Here is a 20,714-nt window from a genome sequence, read left to right as displayed (position 1 = left end):
GGAATGTCCAGCTGGAGCAGAGGGAGCTGAGGGGAGACTCCTCAGGGGCTGCAGCTCCTCAGAGGGACAGCTCTGATCTGTGCTCTTGGCACAGGAACAGCACCCAGGAACAGCTGGAGCTGTTCCAGGAGGGATCGAGGGGGGATTTTAGGGCAAGGCTCTTCCCTCAGAGGGTTCAGGCACTGCCCAGGCTCCCCAGGGAATGGGCACAGCCCCAGAGCTCCAGGAGCCTTTGGACAGCCCTGCCAGGGATGCCCAGGGGGGATTGTTGGGGCTCTGGGCAGGGACAGGAGTGGGACTGGATGAGATCCCTCCCAAATCAGGACATTCCATGATTTTTTGGTCTCTGTCCTCCCATTTCTCTTTGCCAGCAGCAACTGCAACACCTTCCATGGGTGACTCTCTTTGGGCTGAGCTCCACAGTAACACAAATCCACTCAAGCACCATCCTTGTTCAGACTTTGCTTTCAGAATACTCTTAGTCTATTTTTTAATTTTTTAGTCCATTTTTTTTTAAATTTTTTTTTTTTTTTTTTTTTTTTTTTTAAGTCTGCTTTTCTCCCCCTCCAAAAGTGATTTCAGCATCTGGCACTCCCAGGCCCAAAGTGGGGTTGCTGCACAGCTGAACTGGAGCAGTGCAATAACAGAGGTTTGAAGTTCAGATCCCTTTCATGGTGTGCCCAGGAACGAGCCTTGCAACTGTAATTATTGTCAGATCATTTTTCATTTTATTGATTGAACTTTTATTTTCCCCGTGATTGTCAATGAGGGCTGCTTTTTTTAATTATTATTTTTTTTTTCCTTTTTCCCCTGGACCATTGGGTGTAAGGCAAAATAACCTGCAGTCTGGTAGAAAGGCAATAATTGAGCAGTGACATACACAGATGTGGCTGGTGAGGTTTCAGGGTTATTTTCTCAGTGGAACTTACACAATTCCAGGAGTCTGAATTTGTCATTTACTTTTTGTTTTGGGGCTTGCACTATTCAGCCTAACAATATGTAATTTTTTTACAAACAGGATCTAATAGAAATAACATACTTTTATTTTTTTAAAAAAAACCCCCAAACCTCCAAGGTTTTGTAATAACCCCAGACCTCCAGTATTTAAAGATGAATGTAAAGCCTTGGTGCCAGCTACTCAAAAACCATTTAGAGACCAGAAACAGGGGATCAGATTCTGCTGCTGTTCCTCAGCACGAGTGGTTTATTTTCTGCTCCAGCTCCAGTCTTTGGAGGCTAATTTTCAATCAGATAAAAAAAAAAACTCTGTGAGAAAGAGCAGCAGAGCTGGGCCCTGAGTCACCTGGCGCTCAGCAAAAAATTGAAAAATACCAGAGGCACCTGAAATTTTCACTGAAGGCTGGTGGTCACCAGCAAATAATGATTAAAATAGTGGTAACAGCAAGTCTTGGCTTCATTGGGATTTTACTACTTGGAGTAGAGCAGTCACTTGCCAGATTATTATTATCTTGGCACTTGATGCAAAAAAAAAAAAAAAATTAAAAAAAATCCTGTAGTTTTCCATGTTCCTTAAAGCTGAGTATACATTTATTGAAAGAAAGCATTTATTAAACATGTGGGGACAGATTCTCCACAGGCATTAAATAACTTTCCCTCCATCTGCCAAGAACTGGTGCTTGTTACCTTTTATTATGCTGAGAAGTGCAGGTTGAAAAATGATGGAAAAAAGGGAGGGAAAAGAGCTGGAAATGGAGCTTCAATATGAAAAGCCAAACTGGTTTATATCTCCTGATATCAAATAAATTTGAAACTCCATGGATTGTCCACCTGTGCTCCAAAAAATCATGAGCAGCAAAATGTTCAATTGGGAATGACAACCTGGATTGGTGGAAAATGTCCCTGCTCATGGCAGGGGTTGGGAATGAGATGAACTTTGAGATTCCCAAACCATTCTATGGTTCTGGTACAAATGTACAATGAAATTGGGATGTAAAAGGTTAAAAATATTAAGAAAATGTTCAATTGGGAATGACAACCTGGATTAGTGGAAGATGTCCCTGCCCATGGCAGGGGTTGGGAATGTGATGAGCTTTGAGGTCCTGTCGTGGTTTGAAAGCAAAACGAGTGAGAGGCTCCAAGTCAGAAATACAATTTAATAAGAAGAAAGGTAAAAAGGTAAAATAAAATGAATGCAATAACACAAAGGAGCAGTGACAGAGTCAGAACACACCCTGAGCAGGGTGGGGGGAGCAGTCCAGGTGAGGGGCTCTTCCTGAAGCAGTGATCCCACAGAAAGGTCTGGGAGCTCTGCTCCTCTGGGAATCCAGTGGCTCAGGGCTGCTTGTCCTGTCCCAAATCCCAGATTCTCTCCAGGTGGGAATGCTTGGCTCCTCCCCCTGGGCATTGGGAGCATCTCCCAATGGGATGAGGAGTCGTGCAGTGGCTCCTTGATGGCCCATTAAACAGAGAGAGCTCCTGGAGGGAGTTCCCTGTGAGTCCTGGGCAAGGCATTGATGGGCCATGAGCAGAAGAGCCCAAAGGAGGGGCCTGGGAAAACACTGCCCCACCTGGTTCCAACAGCTCATGGGGATGGGGATGGAATAAATACTTTGTGCACATCCTACACTGAAACCCAGGCCAGGTCCCCAAACCATTCTCTGGTTCTGGTACAAGTGTACAATGAAATTGGGATGTAAAAGGTTAAAAATATTAAGAAAATGTTCAATTGGGAATGACAACCTGGACTGGTGGAGGATGTCCCTGCCCATGGCCGGGATTGGGAATGAGATGAGCTTTGAGGTCCTCAAACCATTCCATGGTTCTGGGACAAGTGTACAATAAAATTGGGATGCAAAAGGTTAAAAATATTGAGAAAACAAAGAGTTTTGTCCCTTTTGTCATGGGATAATCGACATCAAACACCTTCATGGGTTCAAAAGTGATCAGACAGAACAAGGAAAGAAAAACTCCTCAGCATGAATTACTAAAGTAACACTTCAGGGTGAAGAAATCTGTCATGATCAGCTTGTAGGGACAATATTCTGGGAAAACAATGCTACATCCTCTTCCTGTTTTCATTTATTTCCTAAACCTCAGGTACTGGCAGTGCTGGGACATTGTGTTGATTTAACCCAACACAATTTTTTGCATTTTTTGAGGCAGAGAATGAGAAAACCTCACACAAAAAGATTTCTGTGTGTGGAGATACAACTTCAGGTATCAACTCAGTGTAAACCAGAGCACAAATCTCCCAAATTAGATGTCTTCAGGCTCAGGTTTTGGTGTGATCCTATGGCACACAGAATTACTGGGTGTAGGGATATCCTGACTTCAAAATTTGGGCAGATTAAAAGTGAATTTTTTGTGCTATTGGGTAAAATTATCCATCCCATGTTTTTTTTAATCTTCAGGAGAGCAGGGGCAGAGCCTGAAGCTTTCCTCAGTCTGGCTCAGCTTCCAGCAGAACAAGCAGAACTTTTTGGAGTTTTTCCAGCAATGATAAATATCAGTGGACAGAGCTGTCCTCCTGCCCAAATTCAGGGTGTAATAAGGGTGAAAAATGAAGATATTGCAGGGAGAGAGCCCTGGCTGTGGGACAAAGTGCAGGGACAGGAATGATCCTGTCCCACTGAGTGCTGGGACACTTTTCTCAGCTCAAGTAGTCTTCACCAAACAAAAAAATTTGATGTTGCTTGACACAAATTCTGTTGCTTGCCCCAAATTCTGTCTGTAATTTGTTCCTCTCTGAATTTCTGATCAGCATCCACCCTATAATGAAGTTTATTGTTGTCAACAGTGACAAGAGAATAATGTGACACCACCAAGAATTAAAATCCTGCCCAAGTGAAGGGTAACATCAGAGGCTGCTGAATTCAGACCTGACACTTCTCAATCCTCGTTTATTCTTCCCTTTTTTGTGTCATTAGAGGAAACTCCAGGTAAGCAACTCAGAAAAAACATCCAGAAGTCACAGCAAGGTCACAGAGATGTCACAGGAGGCCTATAGGCTTTTATTACCTCCTTTCTCTTTGGCAAGAGCTGCTTTTTTTTGTTGTTTTTTAAGTGATTCAGCAGCCAGGCCCTGCTTTGTCTATCAGCATCCAGATGGACTCGCTGTTACTGGGCAATCCCCCAGCACGATTATTGCAGGTATTAATCCACAGGAAGGGGAAGGTAACCCAGTGAGTGTGGAAACAGGCTTCTCTCCACGTCCTTAATGAGGCTTTAAAGCACTTGTGGAGAGACAGAAGAGTTCTCAGGGAGAATAAAGATGGAATTCATCAAGGAAGACTCCACCTCTCTGTAGAACCTCCATCCCAGGGCTGAGCAGCTGCTGGGATCTTCAGGATGCATCACAGCCCAGGGATACGTGGTAGAATGGAGGACAAATCAACCAGAAAAGGCCAGGGATTAGAGAGTTTAGATCCAAAAAAAAAAAAAAAAAAAAGCACTAAATGGCCCTTGATAACTCCTGGGAACAATTTATTGATTCCTTCTCCGCGCGGCGCATTCCCATTAAATGATTTCATTTCCTTGTTTCTCCTAATCACATCACTTCTCTTTAGAAGTTCTTTTTGCTCCCTGAGACCCCGGGGGCTACACAGATAACTTCGATTTCTCGTGTGGCTCTACTTTTTTTTTTTTTTATGACATGTGAAAAGTTGATACAATAAAAAAAAATAACTCCTCGGAGCCAGCGGGTCTGGAGCTTTCATCACCGCGACTCCAAGGAAGAACTGGAGGGGTAATTCCCGTATTAGGCTCAGTCAGAGCAACAAATTCTATTTTTCCATCTCTGGATGGGCACTGGCAAACTCTTTGGGAGATGTGACTGTCTCTGAGAAGTGCATTGACACAGTGGAAATAGGAGGGAGAGATCAGGAATAATGAGATTAATTAGGCAGTGGTGGTGGAATGGTCGAATCCTTGAGTCCTTGTCAAAGCTGACACTGCAAATCCTTTTCTCTGCCCTAAGAAAACTTGCTCCATTCTAGAGGAAAAAAAAGGCATTGGAAACAATCCCTTCATTTTTTTGGACAAAAAGGAGATGCTGTTTGGTGTTTTCCTCTGAAATTAAAGGAAGAAAGGGAAGGCAACAAAGGAAAAAGTACCTACATCTCCCAATACTCCCCAAATTTAACCTCCCCATCATTATACAGATTTTTGCAAACCAGTAGCATGAATCATCTTCTCCTGTGTGACCCTGAGCCCTCTGGAAGACCTTTGCTTCCACCAGGTTTTGTGGGTTTTTTTGTTGTTTGGGAAGATATTGGTTTTCCACTGCAGCCCTTGGTCCTGCACGTAGGGGTGAGTTCCTGCGGTGAGCACGTCTGCTCTGAGTGTTATTTAAGGTTAGTAATAAAAACAGATCAGCCCAGACAGGTGTAGAGTGGGATTTGTGGGATTTATGGGATTCTCACTGCCAGAGGAAGAGGGTGAGGTGCAGGTGCCTGGCACTGCTCCGTGTTGGGCTGAGGGGACATTGTCCTTCCTTTGCTGTCAAAATTCGCATTTCCAAAAGCCACCTCCTTGTGGAGAGCCAGAATTAACCTCCAGACAGTGACTAATCCTCTTTTGGGGGGGTTTCAATATTGTGTGGCTCTGCCAAGGCACAATTTGCACCTAAAAAATTCCATTTCATGGAGGAGCTTCTATTTTTTGCTCACCCCCAGCAAACCAGGCTGTGGTGGGCACAGAACCCAATTCTTGCCCTGCCAAACCAGCTGAGAAAAAGCTTTGATTGCTTCAGATGAACTGAATTTCTCCTTTCTAATTCCATTTAGACAGAAAGGATCCATTTCCCATTTCTGCTCAGGGAACCTGCACAAAGCAGCCTTTACCTGGAATTTGTCATCTGTTTAAATCCCCCCTCCCTGCATCAATAGGGAAATTAAATTCAATTTCCTTTCAGTTTCAAATATCTCTGAAGATATTCCTTTAAGCAAGAGCTTCACCTCAGAGTGGTCCTGGGGATGCCAAGTGCTTTCCTGGGCAGGGCTGTGACCCACCTGCACTGCAGAATGAAAAATTCACAGTAAATTCATAGAATTAAGGCACCAGGGTACCAAAAAAAAAAAACAAAAAAAAAAAAAAAAAAAAAAAACAAAAACAAAAAAAAAACAAAAAAAAAAAAAAAAAACAACACAAAAACAAAAACCACCAACAAAACAAGGGAAATTAGCTACAGCAAGGCCCTGTTTCAAAAGCACAGAACTCTCTGAGTCCCTCGAGGAGAATTTTACACAATCCTACTCTCAAAATAATGTTCAATAATTGAGCAATCATAAAAGCCAGGAAATTTAAAAAGTTAGTACGTGTCTCTCAATGTTAGCTCAGCAGCAGCAGATATATGTAGTGCGAGGGGTTTGTACCTGTGTGAAATTTAAACTTAAAAAAAAACTTTGTTGACACATTAATATGCAGCATAAACTATATTGGTTATTTAATGTCTCGAAGAGGCATCTTAATGATGAGAGTTTTCCTGGTTGTGGAATTCAGAGGGTTTGGTTCTGGAATGAAATGGCACTGCTGCATGGCTGGGTTATTTTTAGGGGAGGGTTTTGTCATCACTGGGAAAGAAAGGGAATTTCACCTGTGTTATAATCACCCCAGAATAACTCTGTGGTGCTTATAAAAAGCTGTGATTTATATAGTTAGGGGAACTGAACTAATCTTTTGGGGGATTTTTTTTTTTTTTTTGAGAACTTCTGTGGTGAGGAGACCACAGTGCTGGGAGGAGAAGGAAACCTCCCCAAACAAAAATGCTCTACCTGAATTAATACCGAGCTGAATGTTTAAAACACAAGAAGATATTTCCAGGCCAGATGTAGGATTTTTTCCCTGAGGTCTGTGTGGTGGTTTCACTTACCATGAAAGCCTAAATGCAGTGTGATGGCAAGTGTTTAGATAAGGCAGATGGAGAGCCCAGCTCGGGCTGGGCACTGCACAAATGCTGAGCCTTAATAAATGAGCTGCACTGAGCTCTGGGATTTTCCTGGCTGAGCCTTTCAAACCCCAGGCAAGATTAAATCATCACAGCTGGGGGAGAAAAATATCAAGAGCTGAATAACTACTTTATGAGGGCTGTAAGAGTGTGAAGGTTTTAAGAAGCTAAATAATTATGGCACTCTCTGAGAGCTGCAGGGAAGATGAATGAGTTTGTGGCCAGCAGTGTTGGCTCTGCTGGTGTCATTCTGAAAAAAACAACAAATGAAAATATCAAAAAATGTGGGGAGAATTTCACACGCAGCTAAGGGAGCAAAATACAGGTTAAAGTGTGGCGGTGAGGAGTCCAGCAATGGCTCAGCTCCAAGGAAAAATGACATTTTGGTGCTTCCAGGGATATTTTTATGTGAGGTTTCAGTGCCCCAGGTCTGGTGCAGGAAGCCACGAGCATCCTGAGCTCGGTGTGAATCACCTGTGGGCTGGTTTAGTCATGGAACTCTGTCAGCCTGGGAATCAAATGTTCCCCATGAAGGTGTGCAAGTGGCAGGACCCGAAACTTTGTAAAATCCCAGAATGGTTTGGGTTGGAAGGGACTTTGGAGATCATCTCACTTCAACCCCCAGCATTTATTAGCCCTGTCCAACATGGCCTTGGACTCTTCCAAGAGTTTCCATGAGTGTCACCAGTGCAAAGTTAAGGCAAACACCTAAAGGAGAAGATCTTTGGGTCGTATTTGATCCCATCCCTTCCATCAGTCAGGTTCTGGGGGAGTTTCTCTCTGCTCACACCAACACTAGCAAGTTCAAAGCTCTTCTCAGAGGTGTCTGAGGACATTGGGGATGTTTGGCCAGTCTGGGGATGCCAAATCTCTTCCAGAAATGCATTTGGGGCAGTGATGCCAGCTGAGCTCCTGGAGTTTACCAAACCTGGGTGCCACCAACACCATCTATTCAGGCTTGGTGCTGTTTGTGCAGCAAACACAGCTGGGTATAAATTCAGGGGGAATTTCTGTGTGGTCAGGCTTTGGGAAGAGCTGCCCAGGGAGGTTTGGAGTGCCCATCCCTGGAGGTGACACTCAGTGCTCTGGGCTGGGGACAAGGTGGGACTCCCTGGGCTGGGAGGGCATTTCCGACCTCAAGGATCCTGTGTTTAGGATGAGCTGCTCAGACATTGCCTGAAATTCAGTCTGGGAGTAAAACACAGGAACCTAAAAAGGCCAAGAAATAAAAGAAAATATGTGAGAGGGCTGGGAATGCTGTAGGATAAAAGTTTTTTGGGGCCAAGACAGGGGCAGAAGTGAGAGGGAAAGGGTGCTCTGAGTCCATGAGCATGGAAATCACAGGGAGAAGCCCTGCTGACTCCGGGCAGCTTATCCTGGATCCAGCACATGGCCTTGCCCTTCTTCCCCCTCCTGGTGTGCAGCACTGGCAGCCCAGATCCTGTTTCAGGGTTTGTGCTGGTGCATTTTTCCTCCTTTAGATCTTTCCACTGGAGAGCTCCGGCCCCTCCAATGTGGGCCAGTGACACCCCCAGGGCTGAGCCTGGGGACAGAGGGTCAGGAGAGGGGCTGTGCTGCCTCTGGAAAGCCACCAGCAATCCTGGGAATGAGAGCAGAGCTGAGGATGCAGACCCCCAGCAGGTTACACGTCAAAATTCCTTCTGGTCTTTAACAAATGGAAAAAGTTCTTTCTTTGGGAAGAAATTTCTGGAAGCACCTGCACCATGGGATAGCACTGAGCAAGATTTTGCAATGAGCCACTTTTGGGATCACAGTCCCCTCCTGAGACCAGGCTGTGCCATGGCTGAAGGGGGAGAACCACCTGAAAACCCAAAACTCGCAAAACCTCCCAACAAAGGTGAAGTTAAATTGGGCTGGAAAGCATTTTAAGCACCATTAAATAACATAAATAAGATGAGAGTGGGGAGCAGGAGCGAGCCCAGGTGAGACAGGGATAATAAACAAGGCTCTCAGTAGATGTTGGCAGAGCAGGGACATGAAGGAGGTCATTTGTTTGGGCTGATGCAAGGAAAATCCAGCTGGGAGAAGGAGCAGGAGGGTTTGGTTTGGCTCTGGGGGTGGATTTCTGTGGAGTGCAGCAGACTGTGGAGAAATTTGCCACAGGAAATGTCAGAAACTCCAAGGCTTGAGTCAGTTAAAAACTGATTTGGAGGGAAACTCTCGTGGAACTGGGCAAGCACAGAGGTCTCTGGCTAGAAATTGCAATAACTCGGATACAACTGGTGGCCAGCAAACTGCACACATGGAATGGAGGGGGACAGAGCTCCAAACTCTCCCTCCCAAGCTCCCAGCAGCCCAATCCATGCTGGTGTAAATTGGTGAACCCCCTTTCCCTCCACACAGAGCCCAAAATCTCCTGACCCTGGGGCTACACCATCTCCATCATCCCCTGGCATCCAGGGGTAACAAATACCCTGATTTGTCCCCGGGACTCTCTGTGATTTGCCAGCTCTCCCCTTTGCAGACAGGAATCCTCCAGGGCACCGAGCCCCCCGTGAGTTCTGCGTCATTGCAGCCCCCAAACCTTTTGTGCAGATGTTGGTGCCCCCCTTCCCCTCTAATCTGAGGGGCTGATAAAAGCCCAGCCTACGCACAGCCTGCCCCTGCCTGCAGCAGATCATGTTCCACCACTGGATATGCTTGTTTTCCAGCAGGGAGAGACTTTCTGATGTCGCTTTGGTTGTTCTGATTTGGGCAGGAAAATGCACCCGCCACACAAAAAAAAATTCTTTTTTGCTTCTCACGTTGACTTTTCTTTTTGGGGAAGGATTTGTTTTCACTCTGTGTTGGTTTGGAAAGACAGGTGTCTGCTGAGGAAGGCAGGAGCTTCCCTTGGAATGGAGAATGTAAATCCCCTCCTTCCAAATTATTGTAATTTTGAAATTAAGGGGCTCTCAGGCAAAGATATGGGAATAGGAATAACAGTTCTTTACTAGGAAAATTTAAAAATACAAATTTAGTAGTGCATAAAACAAGTGGAAAAAAAATCCTAGAAACCCTGACAGAGTCAGAACACAACGTGACCCCCTGTTGTTGCTCAGGGTGTTGGTGTCAGCCCAGCCCAGCCCTCCTGCAGGGCCAGATGTGGTTCTGCTGGAGCAGAGATGATCCTGTAGAAGCTCCAGTGGTGCTGAGCTGGGTCTGCTCTCCCTCTGGGAATCCAAACAGGCTGTGCTGCTGTTCCCAATGCCAGGTTTGATCCAGGTGGGAATGCTGGGCTCCTCCCCTGGGTGGAGCATCTCCCCATGGGCTGATGGAATTGTCTCAGCCCTGCAGTGAGCCTGGATGGGCCATGGACAGCAGAGATCCCCTGGGGGGAGGATGGGGCCTGGGAGGGATAAAGAACTCTGCCCCACCTGGTTTAACAGCTGCCCATTGGGAGAAGACACTCACCCCTCACCCCTGGAGTTATGAGGAATGGGTTATATAAAAAATAAAGAAAACACCTCCCCAACCATCATCAGATGGCAAATAGAATATACACCTTTGGTTACATCTTGCAACTCAAGACACACTCCAATCCCATGTGGAAATATTAAGATAAACTCTTGAAATATTGAGATAAACTCTTGTCTTGTCTTTCCCCTTTTACCAACCTGGGAAGAAATGCAATATGAAGTTTAGAGCAATGGTCCTATAAACAAATGCTACGTGAATTTTAGAGCAAAGGCTTTGTGGTCTGACTGTAAAACATCAGTGATTCGAGCACCCATGAATTTTCCCTCAGCTGGAGTTATTTCCATGGAGGAAAAAAATGTCAAAATTATCAACAAATGTCACCCAGTATTTGGCCAATGGAACCAACTACCTGATTTTAAAAGCACTGAGCATTTCATCACCTTGTCTTATCAGCCACCAAATTTTTTCTTGTGTTTGGTACCCCCTGGAAATGAATTTTGGCATCTCTGCTCTGCCCAACCCTCCCCAGGAGCTTTGGGAATGATTCCTTTCCCTGATTACCACCCTTTACTCCAGACCAAATGAGGGATGGACCCTAAAGGAAATAAATGTTGATTTATCATGTTCATACACAGATTTCATTGCATTTGTGTGTTTGCAGACAGATCTAAATTCAGATTATCCAGACAGGTACTGATAACTCTTTCACAGAATCAAGTGCAAGAAAAGAGCCATTTTGGGGGGTGTTGACTCCTCCAGCAGAGTCTCACAGGCAAACAAACACTTCCAGGATTAATAAACCAATTCCAGTCATTTCCTGCAAAGAAATTAAGGGTTTTGGTGTGTATTTTAATACTATAAATAAAGGGCAGAATTAAACAGTCCCATTGCATGCAGAATAAACTTTATAAATGTAGATATTATAACTTATAATATCCTCCTCTATGTTATGCCACGGTGGATGTTTATTATCATTCAAAACTAATTACCTTGGCTTCCTTCAGCAAAAAATATGAGCTGCAAGAGCTTTTGTTCACATGCCAACCCAAGAGCTAAATGTGCATATCCCTTCCTCTGACCACATCAATCATTTTATAACCACAGTCAGATAATTTTTGCTTTTTCACCCCCCCTTTTTTTTTTTTTCCCACCACAGATTTTTATGGGAGGACATAAAGAGTTAGAGATGTGACAAATGATCCACCCAGCCACCCCAAAAAAGCAGGTGGCAGCCCTTGAGGGGGCTGGAAATTAATGCCATATGTGACATAAAACTCTCCTTAAATGTACCTTCCTCAGTCACGGGTTATCTGTGGGATTGTGGGGACAAAGCTCTAAAATTCGGGGAGTAAAATTAATTAGAACCAAATTTTGGACTGATCCCATTATTCTTTGTTGCCTTTCCAGTTTTTCCAGGTCTAGTGACTTTTTATAAAAACTCAGGGTGAAGATGAAACTACCAGTTTCCTCCTCTGAGAAAAAACTCAAGTAACAGACCACCAAAAGCTGCATCATTCCATGCTGGAAACAAAACATTGAAGAGCATTTCAAATAGAGAGAATTTAAAATCCAGCAGAGATGATGCGTGATGGGTCCCCAAGCCATGAAACAAAGGGCAGCACCCACAGCTGAGACAACCCCAAAAACCTTCCCTGGCACCCAGGAGGAAATTTGGGAGAAAAATGAGGTGGTGCAAGGGCAGTTCTAAACCCACAGAGCCACCCAGGGAAGGTGCTGGGAGGTGAGGAGGGGCTGCTGTTGCACATCTGGCAGGGAGAGCAGCAGCTGCACTGCCCCAATCCATGGCAGAGAGGGGGTGGGAGGAGGTGGAGGATCAGGCTGGGTTACAACGTGCCTCTCTCAAACTTTTATTGATTTCCTAATCTCCTCTTTCAAGAAGTGAAGAGGGGTGGGAATGAGGGGAAGGATTTTGCTGGGAGCCAGGCAGGGCTTTGCTTTTCCCCCTCAGATCTGCCCACCCTCGCCCACATCCAAGCAGGGAGCTCTTCTTACCAGCCAATTTTTTTTTTTTTTTTTTTTTCTGAAAATATTTGAGCAGTGAGAGGGCCCAGGAAGTTGAAACAGCAGAATTTACAATGCCAGGGTGAGGAACCTCACTCACCTCCCTAATGAACCTGAGCACGCCCCAAAGCTCTGATCCTTCAACATTAATTCATCAAGCTGTGAGAGATTATTCAAATAAATTTAATTTTTAAAAAGTCAAATGAGTACATACTTAAGGGCTTGGCTCAGCTGAAGTCCAACAGATGGTAAGAAGGACATCACATCATTTTGCATTCCCAGTGTGGAGGTTGAAAGGGATTTCTGGCATTTCTGGGGGAGATGGTGCAGAATTGGAGGGTGCTGAAGGTAAAACTGAAGTTGGGGAGGGTGCACAGAGAAAATACCAAAATCACTGGGTCAGAATTCCTTGGCAGAACCACCTGCAGCCCAGGGAAGGGGCTCAGCATCCACAGTCTGCATGAGAGGAACAACTCAATGGTCTGGAGAAAGAGCAGCAACAAAAGGATAAGACTGACACGGGCAGGGAAAGGAGTAAAATGAGAAACAATGAAAGAGGCAGCAGTAAAACATGCATCTGTTATTTAATCCTGGGTAAATACCCAGATTAGTGACATCAGACTCTGCTGTTTGTTTGGAGTTTGCTCTGGAGCCGTGGCTCCCAAGGCAGCTGGGACAGAGCCCGTGGATCCCAGCCAAGGATTTATCCCAGACATGGCTCTTCTTGTGCAGCACAAGGCATCAGGCAGAACTAAAGTTTGGACGGAAAAAAAATTGTCTTTCCAGCCCTCGTGCTCGTAAAAATAAAGCTGGCATGAGCTGGCAGGGAGAGGGAATTCAGCAGTTTCATAAATTGTCACATCGTTTCGCAGTCACTCGGTGCTTAGATGGGCCTTGAAGGTCATGAAGGCTAAACATGGGCATGGTGTCTCCTTTTATTTGTTGGTTTTTATCCCAGATGCTGTTTTATTTCCTCTACAAAGGCTGAGCCTGGTTGACAGAATCATTAGAGTTGGAAAAAACCAGGATTATGGAGTCCCAGCTGTGCTCAATCCCCACCTTGTCCCCAGCCCAGAGCTCTGAGTGCCACCTCCAGGTGACACCTCCAGGGATGGGCACTCCAAACCTCCCTGGGCAGCTCTTTCCAAGGCCTGACCACCCTTTCCAGGAAGAAATTTCTCCTAATATCCAACCTGAGCCTCCTCTGGCCCGACCTGAGGCTTTTCCTTCTCCTCCTGTCGCTTATTCCCTGCTAGAAAATTTTAAGTGAGAAAGCGAAATTTGTTCACTTCCTGAAGAAATACCAACAAACACAACCCATGCAGGGAAAAAAAAAAAAAAAAAGGCAAAAAAAAGGCTGAATTTTGATTTAATGGCTGATACAAATTTAATATTTGACTGATGTCCCACAAGGAACATCTCACCCACCTGGTCCCACTGAACGTTCCTCAGTTGAGCTCTAAAGTTGAGACATTCCCACCAGGCTGTTGATATTCCTGGAGATAAAATGTGCTGGTTTAAAGCTGCTTTTGGCACTTGGCAGCCAAGAAGGAGAAGGCTGGTGTGCCCAGCAGTGAAAGTGTTACTGAGCACCAGGGGCAGCTGGAGCTGCTGAGGGACACACATGGAAAACCTGACGCAGCCGAGAGCGCGAGCGGCGCTAATTAACGCTGCCTGCTGAAATTAGAAAGCTTTTAATGGCTAATGTTTAAAAATAACGCCTTAATGGCGCCTAAAAATAGCTGCTGCTGAGCCCCAGAGTGTTTTGACCTCCATTAAGTCGAGGGGGTCCGTTTTCCCAGGGCTGGTGGTGTAAATCACATTTTCCTTTGAGGTGTTGCTGCTGTCCCTGGGATCAGCTGCAAAGCCTCGTGCTTGACCTCGGGAACCTCCCTGCAAATCCACCACAGTGACCTGGATCCCTGCAGTGTGTGGGTGTCCTGAGGAGGAGGAGGAATTGGAGAGGAGTGGGAGATTCCCAGACCAAGCAAAATCACAGATGAGGAAGGTGGTGCTGGGATTGAGGACACACAGGAGACCCAAATTCCATTTCCTGCTCGATGTCTTTAGGTCCCTCATGGTCCTGCTGTGACCCAAAAAGCATGTGGAGATCTCCCTGATCCTGGAGGAATATTCCCAGGATAATTTCCCCAAGATACATGACATGCTTAGATCCAAGTGCACCTAAATAATAATATAAAAAGGGAAAATACTGCTTAATTTTCCTTAATATGGGTGGGACTCAAACCCAAATAACCTGCAAGGCAAATTATACATGAGAACTTCTCGTGGTTGGGAGAGAAATAAAATGTCCCCAGTAGTGCTGGAGGTGACAATTTGCTCCTTTGTGCTGTGCTTGGCCCTAACTCATGGCCTGTCATATCTGGGATAGTTGAGAGAAATCTGCAGCCAGAGCTGCCCTGGAATGATGATTTCTGATATAAAACCTTCTGTGATTTTCTCCAGATATGCAAATGAGGTAAATTCCTTCAGCAGCCACACAAACTCAGGTGTTTCCATTTCTGTGTTACATAAAGAGTGTCTGAAAGGCCAAAGGAATTGGCAACAGGAGGAAAAACTTTCCTAAAACCTGGCACACTAAAGGAAAGCTGCTCTTTGGTTTGGTCTTCCCTACCAGGCAGCAAATCCAACATCCCATTCCTCCCCATCCCACGGCACACCCCAAATAAAAGGAATGTGCAGAAGCACAGAGTCCTCAGCCTGTGCTGTCGTCCTGCCCAGGCCATAATATCCTTGTGTTTTCCTTTTCCCTTTCTTTCACAATGTCCAAGGGATTGTTTTGGGAAGAGATGCCCCATCCTACAAGAGAAACCTGGAGAGAGACAATTCCCAAGGGCTGCTGGGACAGGACACAGGGAATGGCTTCCCAGGAAGGGGAAGGGATTGGGCAGGAATTGTTCCCTGGGAGGGTGGGGAGAGGGTCGGGATGGAATTCCCAGATTTGCTGTGGCTGCCCCTGGATCCCTGGCAGTGCCCAAGGCCAGGTTGGACATTGGGGACAGTGGGAGGTGTCCCTGCCTATGGAACTGGCTGATCTTTAATGCCCCTTCCAACCCAAACCATTCCATGATTCCATGATTTCACTGTCATGAAGAGATCAGTGAACACCACAAGAACAGAGACCAACCCTGATGTCACCCCAAGCACTCCAGACCCTTTAGAGACAAGTCTGAGACGATGGGAATGTGGAGCAGCTTTCACTTTGCTCCCTCTGCATCCTCCTGCTGCCCTGATGGCATTGATTAGCTGATCCAGATGGTTTTCCTCCCTTTTCCTGCTCGGGCCAGGCTCCTGCAAACACTTCCACTTTCTCCTCCGAGCAGGAGTTCAGCACGTGCACAGGGCTTGGCAGAGCTGGAGCCTCAACTCGTTCCTGTTTCTGAATTCCAAGCTGGGTTGTGATGCAAGGGTTATTTTATATATTAAAATATCGGGTTTCTGCCCACACACAGCATGTGTGATGGATAACAGAGCTGGCGAGGCAGCCATTGGAAAAGGCCACTTAGCCTGGGATTTATACAGAAGGAAGAGTTGCCATTCCTTGTTTTCCAGCTTGGATTTATACACGACCAAAGTGTGAAGGTGTTGTCTCTCAAAAGCTCCAGGATGTTCGCCCAATTCCACATTTCACCCACAGCCTGAAATCAAGACCTGAAACTCCGCAGATCCTAAGGAAAATTATTCCCCTTTGAGTTACTTTATTGAAATGTAGCCTCAAGAAATAGTGGCCAGTCAGGAAAGCGACTTTAATCCAATATTTGTTATCCTCTTACACAGGTTTTAAATCACTCTTTTTGCTCCCTACTTAGAGCAAATACACCCTTATTGTTTTCCTAGTCCTGCTATGACCTTCTGGGAATGTTTTCATCGCGTAAAGCAACCTGCAGTTCCCTACTTTATAAATCTCCTTCATTCCAAGTGTTAACACTGCCTAATTCTCCACTTCGGAGAGGAAATCATGTTTGTTTTTTTGAAGAGCCTGCTGGGAAGAGGAATATTTGCATTTCAAATATTTTTTTTTCCATTTCATAAATTGTCTTGAGTCCTCCTCCCAGCAGGGCAGCACAAGGCTGTTTATATAAGGGAAGAGGGGGGAAGCTCGCTTTTCCCATTCCTCCCACAAAAAAATACGATTAACAGCGATAACTATGCTAATTATTGCCCTGGTAACATTTAGAACGCACTTCACTGGCTGGAGAGGCAACGCTTTGGGGTAATAATTAACTCCTTTTCCCCTCAATTACCTTTTATTAGGAGAGCAGGAGGTGTCAGAGCGAAACAGCCGCACATCTTCCAAGGAAAGCTGGCGCTCTCCGAGGGAACCCAACTGGAGGCGCCTTGTTAAGAAAAGCGCGAAGAAAGAACTAATCACCTTCCATGGCGAGCTGGGCCTTGGAGCTGCTCGGCTTCTCCCTCAGCCTGCTGGGCTTAATTGGGACGTTAATTACCACCATCCTGCCCCACTGGTGGCGTTCGGCCCACGTGGGCGCCAACATCATCACGGCGGTGGCCCACGTGAAGGGACTGTGGATGGAGTGCGTGTGGCACAGCACCGGCGTCTACCAGTGCCAGGTGCACCGCTCCCAGCTGGCCCTGCCCGCCGACCTGCGCGCCGCCCGGGCCATGATGGTCATCTCCTGCCTGCTGGCCGTGCTGGCGGCCGGCGTGGCCGTGGTGGGCATGAGGTGCACCCGTTGTGCCGAGGGCAGCCCCATCAAGGCTTCCATGGCTGGTTCTGGCGGGATCGGTTTTGTCGCGGCCGGGCTGCTCTGCCTGGTGCCGGTGTCGTGGAGCACCAGCGACATCGTGGCGGATTTCTACGACCCCACGCTTCCCGCCGGGATGAAGTATGAGATAGGGCAGGCTCTTTATCTGGGGTTTCTGTCTTCAGCTTTGAGCATGTTGGGTGGGGCCTTGCTGTGCGCGTCGTGCTTCGGGAGCGGGACGGTTTTGTCACCACATTCCAGGGTCGGAGCTCTTCCCTCCTCCAGGAGTGTCCCCAAGAGTGACCACGCGCCTTCTCTGACATCTGCATCCCACAGCGGGTACAGGCTGAGCGACTACGTGTGAGCTGCCTCGGGAATTCTGGCACCATAGGACTCGGAATTGAACTTTATTGTTGTTTGTTCCATCCTTTTCTTCCTGGAGGGGTGAAGGATGTGGGCCAGAGCTCTTCCCTCTTCCAGGAGTGTCCCCAAGGGTGACCACGCGCCTTCCCTGACATCTGCATCCCACAGCGGGTACAGGCTGAGCGACTACGTGTGAGCTGCCTCGGGAATTCTGGCACCACAGGACTCGGAATTGAACTTTATTGTTGTTTGTTCCATCCTTTTCTTCCTGGAGGGGTGAAGGATGTGGGCCAGAGCTCTTCCCTCTTCCAGGAGTGTCCCCAAGGGTGACCACGCTCCTTCCCTGACATCTGCATCCCACAGCGGGTACAGGCTGAGCGACTACGTGTGAGCTGCCTCGGGAATTCTGGCAGCACAGGAATCTGAATTGAACTTTATTGTTGTTTATTCCGTTCCTTTTCTTCCCGGAGGAGGGAAGGATGTGGATGCAGAACTGCTGCCTGAAAAACTTGGAAAATAAAGGCAAAGGTGGATGAGGAAAATTAATCCAGAAACTCCAAAAAGGAGACAGAGGAGTCCTTTGACTTTATTGGAATAAAGGGAGAGGCCATGGGGCATTTCCCCTGGGGTCTCTCAAATTTTGGAGGATGCAGCCTCCTGTTTATCCTAATTTCCCTCTCTCTTTCCCCCTTGGCTACTTGAGAGTTACAGACTTCCCGAAGTGCCTAATACCTAAAATTCCCCTTTAATGTATAACCCCACTTTTAAATTTTTAATTCTCATGGAATTTATGGGTTTTCCCCATTGTTTCTTTCATCTTTTAATATCCAATTTAATTTATCAGCAAACCTACAGTTTGTTTGTAAAGGCAAATATCTTCTTTTCCATTTCATCCATCAGCAGGATCCTTCCCATTGTTTCTTTTGTCTCTCAGTGCTGGTTTTATCTACCCAGTGCTCGTTTGTAAAGAGAAATCTGTCATTCCTCTCAATACATTCCCAAGGCAGCACATCCCCATCTACCTCCAATCACAGCTTTGCAAGCAGGTAATTCTGAGTATTTTGTTAAAAATAATGGTTTGCTTTGGAGTCCTGTGAAACAGAACTGGCCACATCTCTTTGTTTCTTCCCAAAAAACACAGAGTTTTCCTTAAAACCCTGGAATTTCTTGGGGATACACAGTGATTTCCAGCACTGATTGCCTCCTCGGTTCCTCATTTCCATAATTCACGAATGTTTTGTCGTGACAAGGTATTAATTTTGCTTTGACTTAACTTCTTGTTTGTTTTTTTTACAGTCCCTTGAAATACCAATTTCAGTGGCACTGTGACAGATGTATTTGACAGCCTGTTACAGCCAATACTGGAAGTTATATTACAATGTTTTGACCTGGTCAAAATAAAATTTCAGAGCATTTTTGAAATGCATCACGAGGGAAACAAACTCTCTTGATGGCTCAGAATTGGTTTTTTTTTTACAGATGTCATTAATAGAATGGTAACAGACATTTGATATTAAATGTACTTTAAAAATCAAAATTAAAAAGTCTCAGAATTTGTCACATTTACCTTTTGAGCAGATTTAGCATTCTACACAATATATGTATTATAGGGAGTGGAAAAGCAGTTTCTAGAATCCTATTCCCAAATTGAATCCTATTCCCAAATCCCATGTAATGAAACGTGCTCATTTCTTAGGATGAATGCTGGTATTTTGTGCCTGAAGGTGCATTAGGGTTAGCAAAGATATTTTACATCCCCTCCAGTGAATTTTGGGGAACTTCCATTGAGGAACAAGGCACCCTCCATGCCAACACTCATGGACTGTGACCACTGCTTGTCAGGAGCACCAAATCCAGACATTTCCTTCTAAAATCCTCCCTAAATTCCATCGTTCCACAGTGCATTCAAACAATCAAAAATCAAAATAATGAGCAAAGAAGCCCAGCCCACTCCATTTCACATTGCAGAGAAATCCCAGGTACACATATTATGATATAAAGTTATGACAAAAAAAAAAGAGAATCAATGGATTTCTCTTAAACCAGAAATTTATAGGTCTCCCACTTCCAACAGATGGACCAATACACTGAAAAAAAAAATAATTCCAAGATCTATGAGGCAACAATTCCTCATTTGGCAAAAAAGAAAATCTGTTTGCAATTATATTGTCCCCTTGTATCACCTCTAGAGCTGGGAGATTTTCAACATTTCCCCTGGTTCCACTCTGAACCTTCCTTTTTGTGGTTGGTCACCGCTGCCTTTGGCTTCATGTTGATTTGAATTGGGACAGAGGGTTTTCAGCATTGATTATTGTTAACATCACCACTGTTTTTAAAGATAAATGGAATTTCCAAGCAATTTGCTGAGACCAACAATAATAAAAGTGATCTGGGACCCGACTTTAGTTATTTGTAGTGATAGGACAAGGGGAATGGCTTTAAACTGAAGGAGGGCAGGGCTGGGTGGGATCTTGGGCAGGAATTGTTCCCTGGGAGGGTGGGGAGGGACTGGGATGGAATTCCCAGATTTGCTGTGGCTGCCCCTGGATCCCTGGCAGTGCCCAAGGCCAGGTTGGAAATTTGGGCTTGGAGCAGCCTGGTCTGCATATTCATGGAATCACAGAATCATGGAATGGTTTGGGCTGGAAGGGACATTAAAGATCAGCCAGTTCCATGGGCAGGGACACCTCCCACCGTCCCAGGCTGCTCCAAGCCCCAATGTCCAACCTGGCCTTGGGCACTCATAGGGATCCAGGGGCAGCCACAGCAAATCTGGGAATCTATTCCAGCCCCTCCCCACCATCCCAGGGATGAATTTCTTCCCAACATCCCACCTAAACTTGTCATTTCTCAGTGTGAAGCCATTCCCTGTGTCCTGTCCCTTTGGCCCTTGGGAATTGTCTCTCTCCAGGTTTCCTGGGGCTCCTTCAGGCCCTGCAAGGCCACCCTGAGCTCAGCCCAAAGCTTCTCCTGTCCAGGCTGAACAATCCCAGCTGTGCCAGCCTTTCCTCCCAGCAGAGCTGCTCCATCCCTCTGCTCATCCTGGAGCCTCCTCTGGGCTCTCTCCTGCAGCTCCACGTCCTCCCTGGGCTGGGCCCCAGGGCTGGATACCAGTGGAAGATGTCCTGCCCATGGCAGGGGGTTGCATTTGGAAGGTCTTTAAGGTCCCCTCCAGCCCAAATTCTGTGATCACTGACCCTGCAAACATCTCAGTGACAGACCCTGAGCTGCAGGGAATGGACACAAACTGCACAACAATTTCTTACAGAAGATGGAGA

At 46.0% G+C, this 20,714-nt stretch overlaps 1 protein-coding gene across 1 annotated transcript; it reads left to right on the top strand.

Moving 5' to 3' along the window:
- The first annotated feature begins 16,535 nt into the window (after positions 1–16,535).
- On the top strand, positions 16,536–17,485 carry CLDN14 (claudin 14). Its single transcript, XM_083854501.1, has one exon. It carries the CDS (start codon positions 16,745–16,747, stop codon positions 17,435–17,437), a length of 693 nt encoding a protein of 230 aa, XP_083710627.1. The 5' UTR covers positions 16,536–16,744; the 3' UTR covers positions 17,438–17,485.
- The last annotated feature ends 3,229 nt before the right edge of the window (positions 17,486–20,714 follow it).

This window comes from Zosterops lateralis, assembly GCF_965231275.1.
Source record: "Zosterops lateralis genome assembly, chromosome: 2".
Taxonomy (NCBI): domain Eukaryota; kingdom Metazoa; phylum Chordata; class Aves; order Passeriformes; family Zosteropidae; genus Zosterops; species Zosterops lateralis.
The sequence above is the reverse complement of the archived record's forward strand: the minus strand, read 5'-3'. Positions and strand labels throughout refer to the sequence as shown.

Excerpts from the sequence above, each read along its gene's own strand:
- CLDN14 (XM_083854501.1), top strand. The coding sequence starts at position 16,745 with ATGGCGAGCTGGGCCTTGGAGCTGCTCGGCTTCTCCCTCAGCCTGCTG.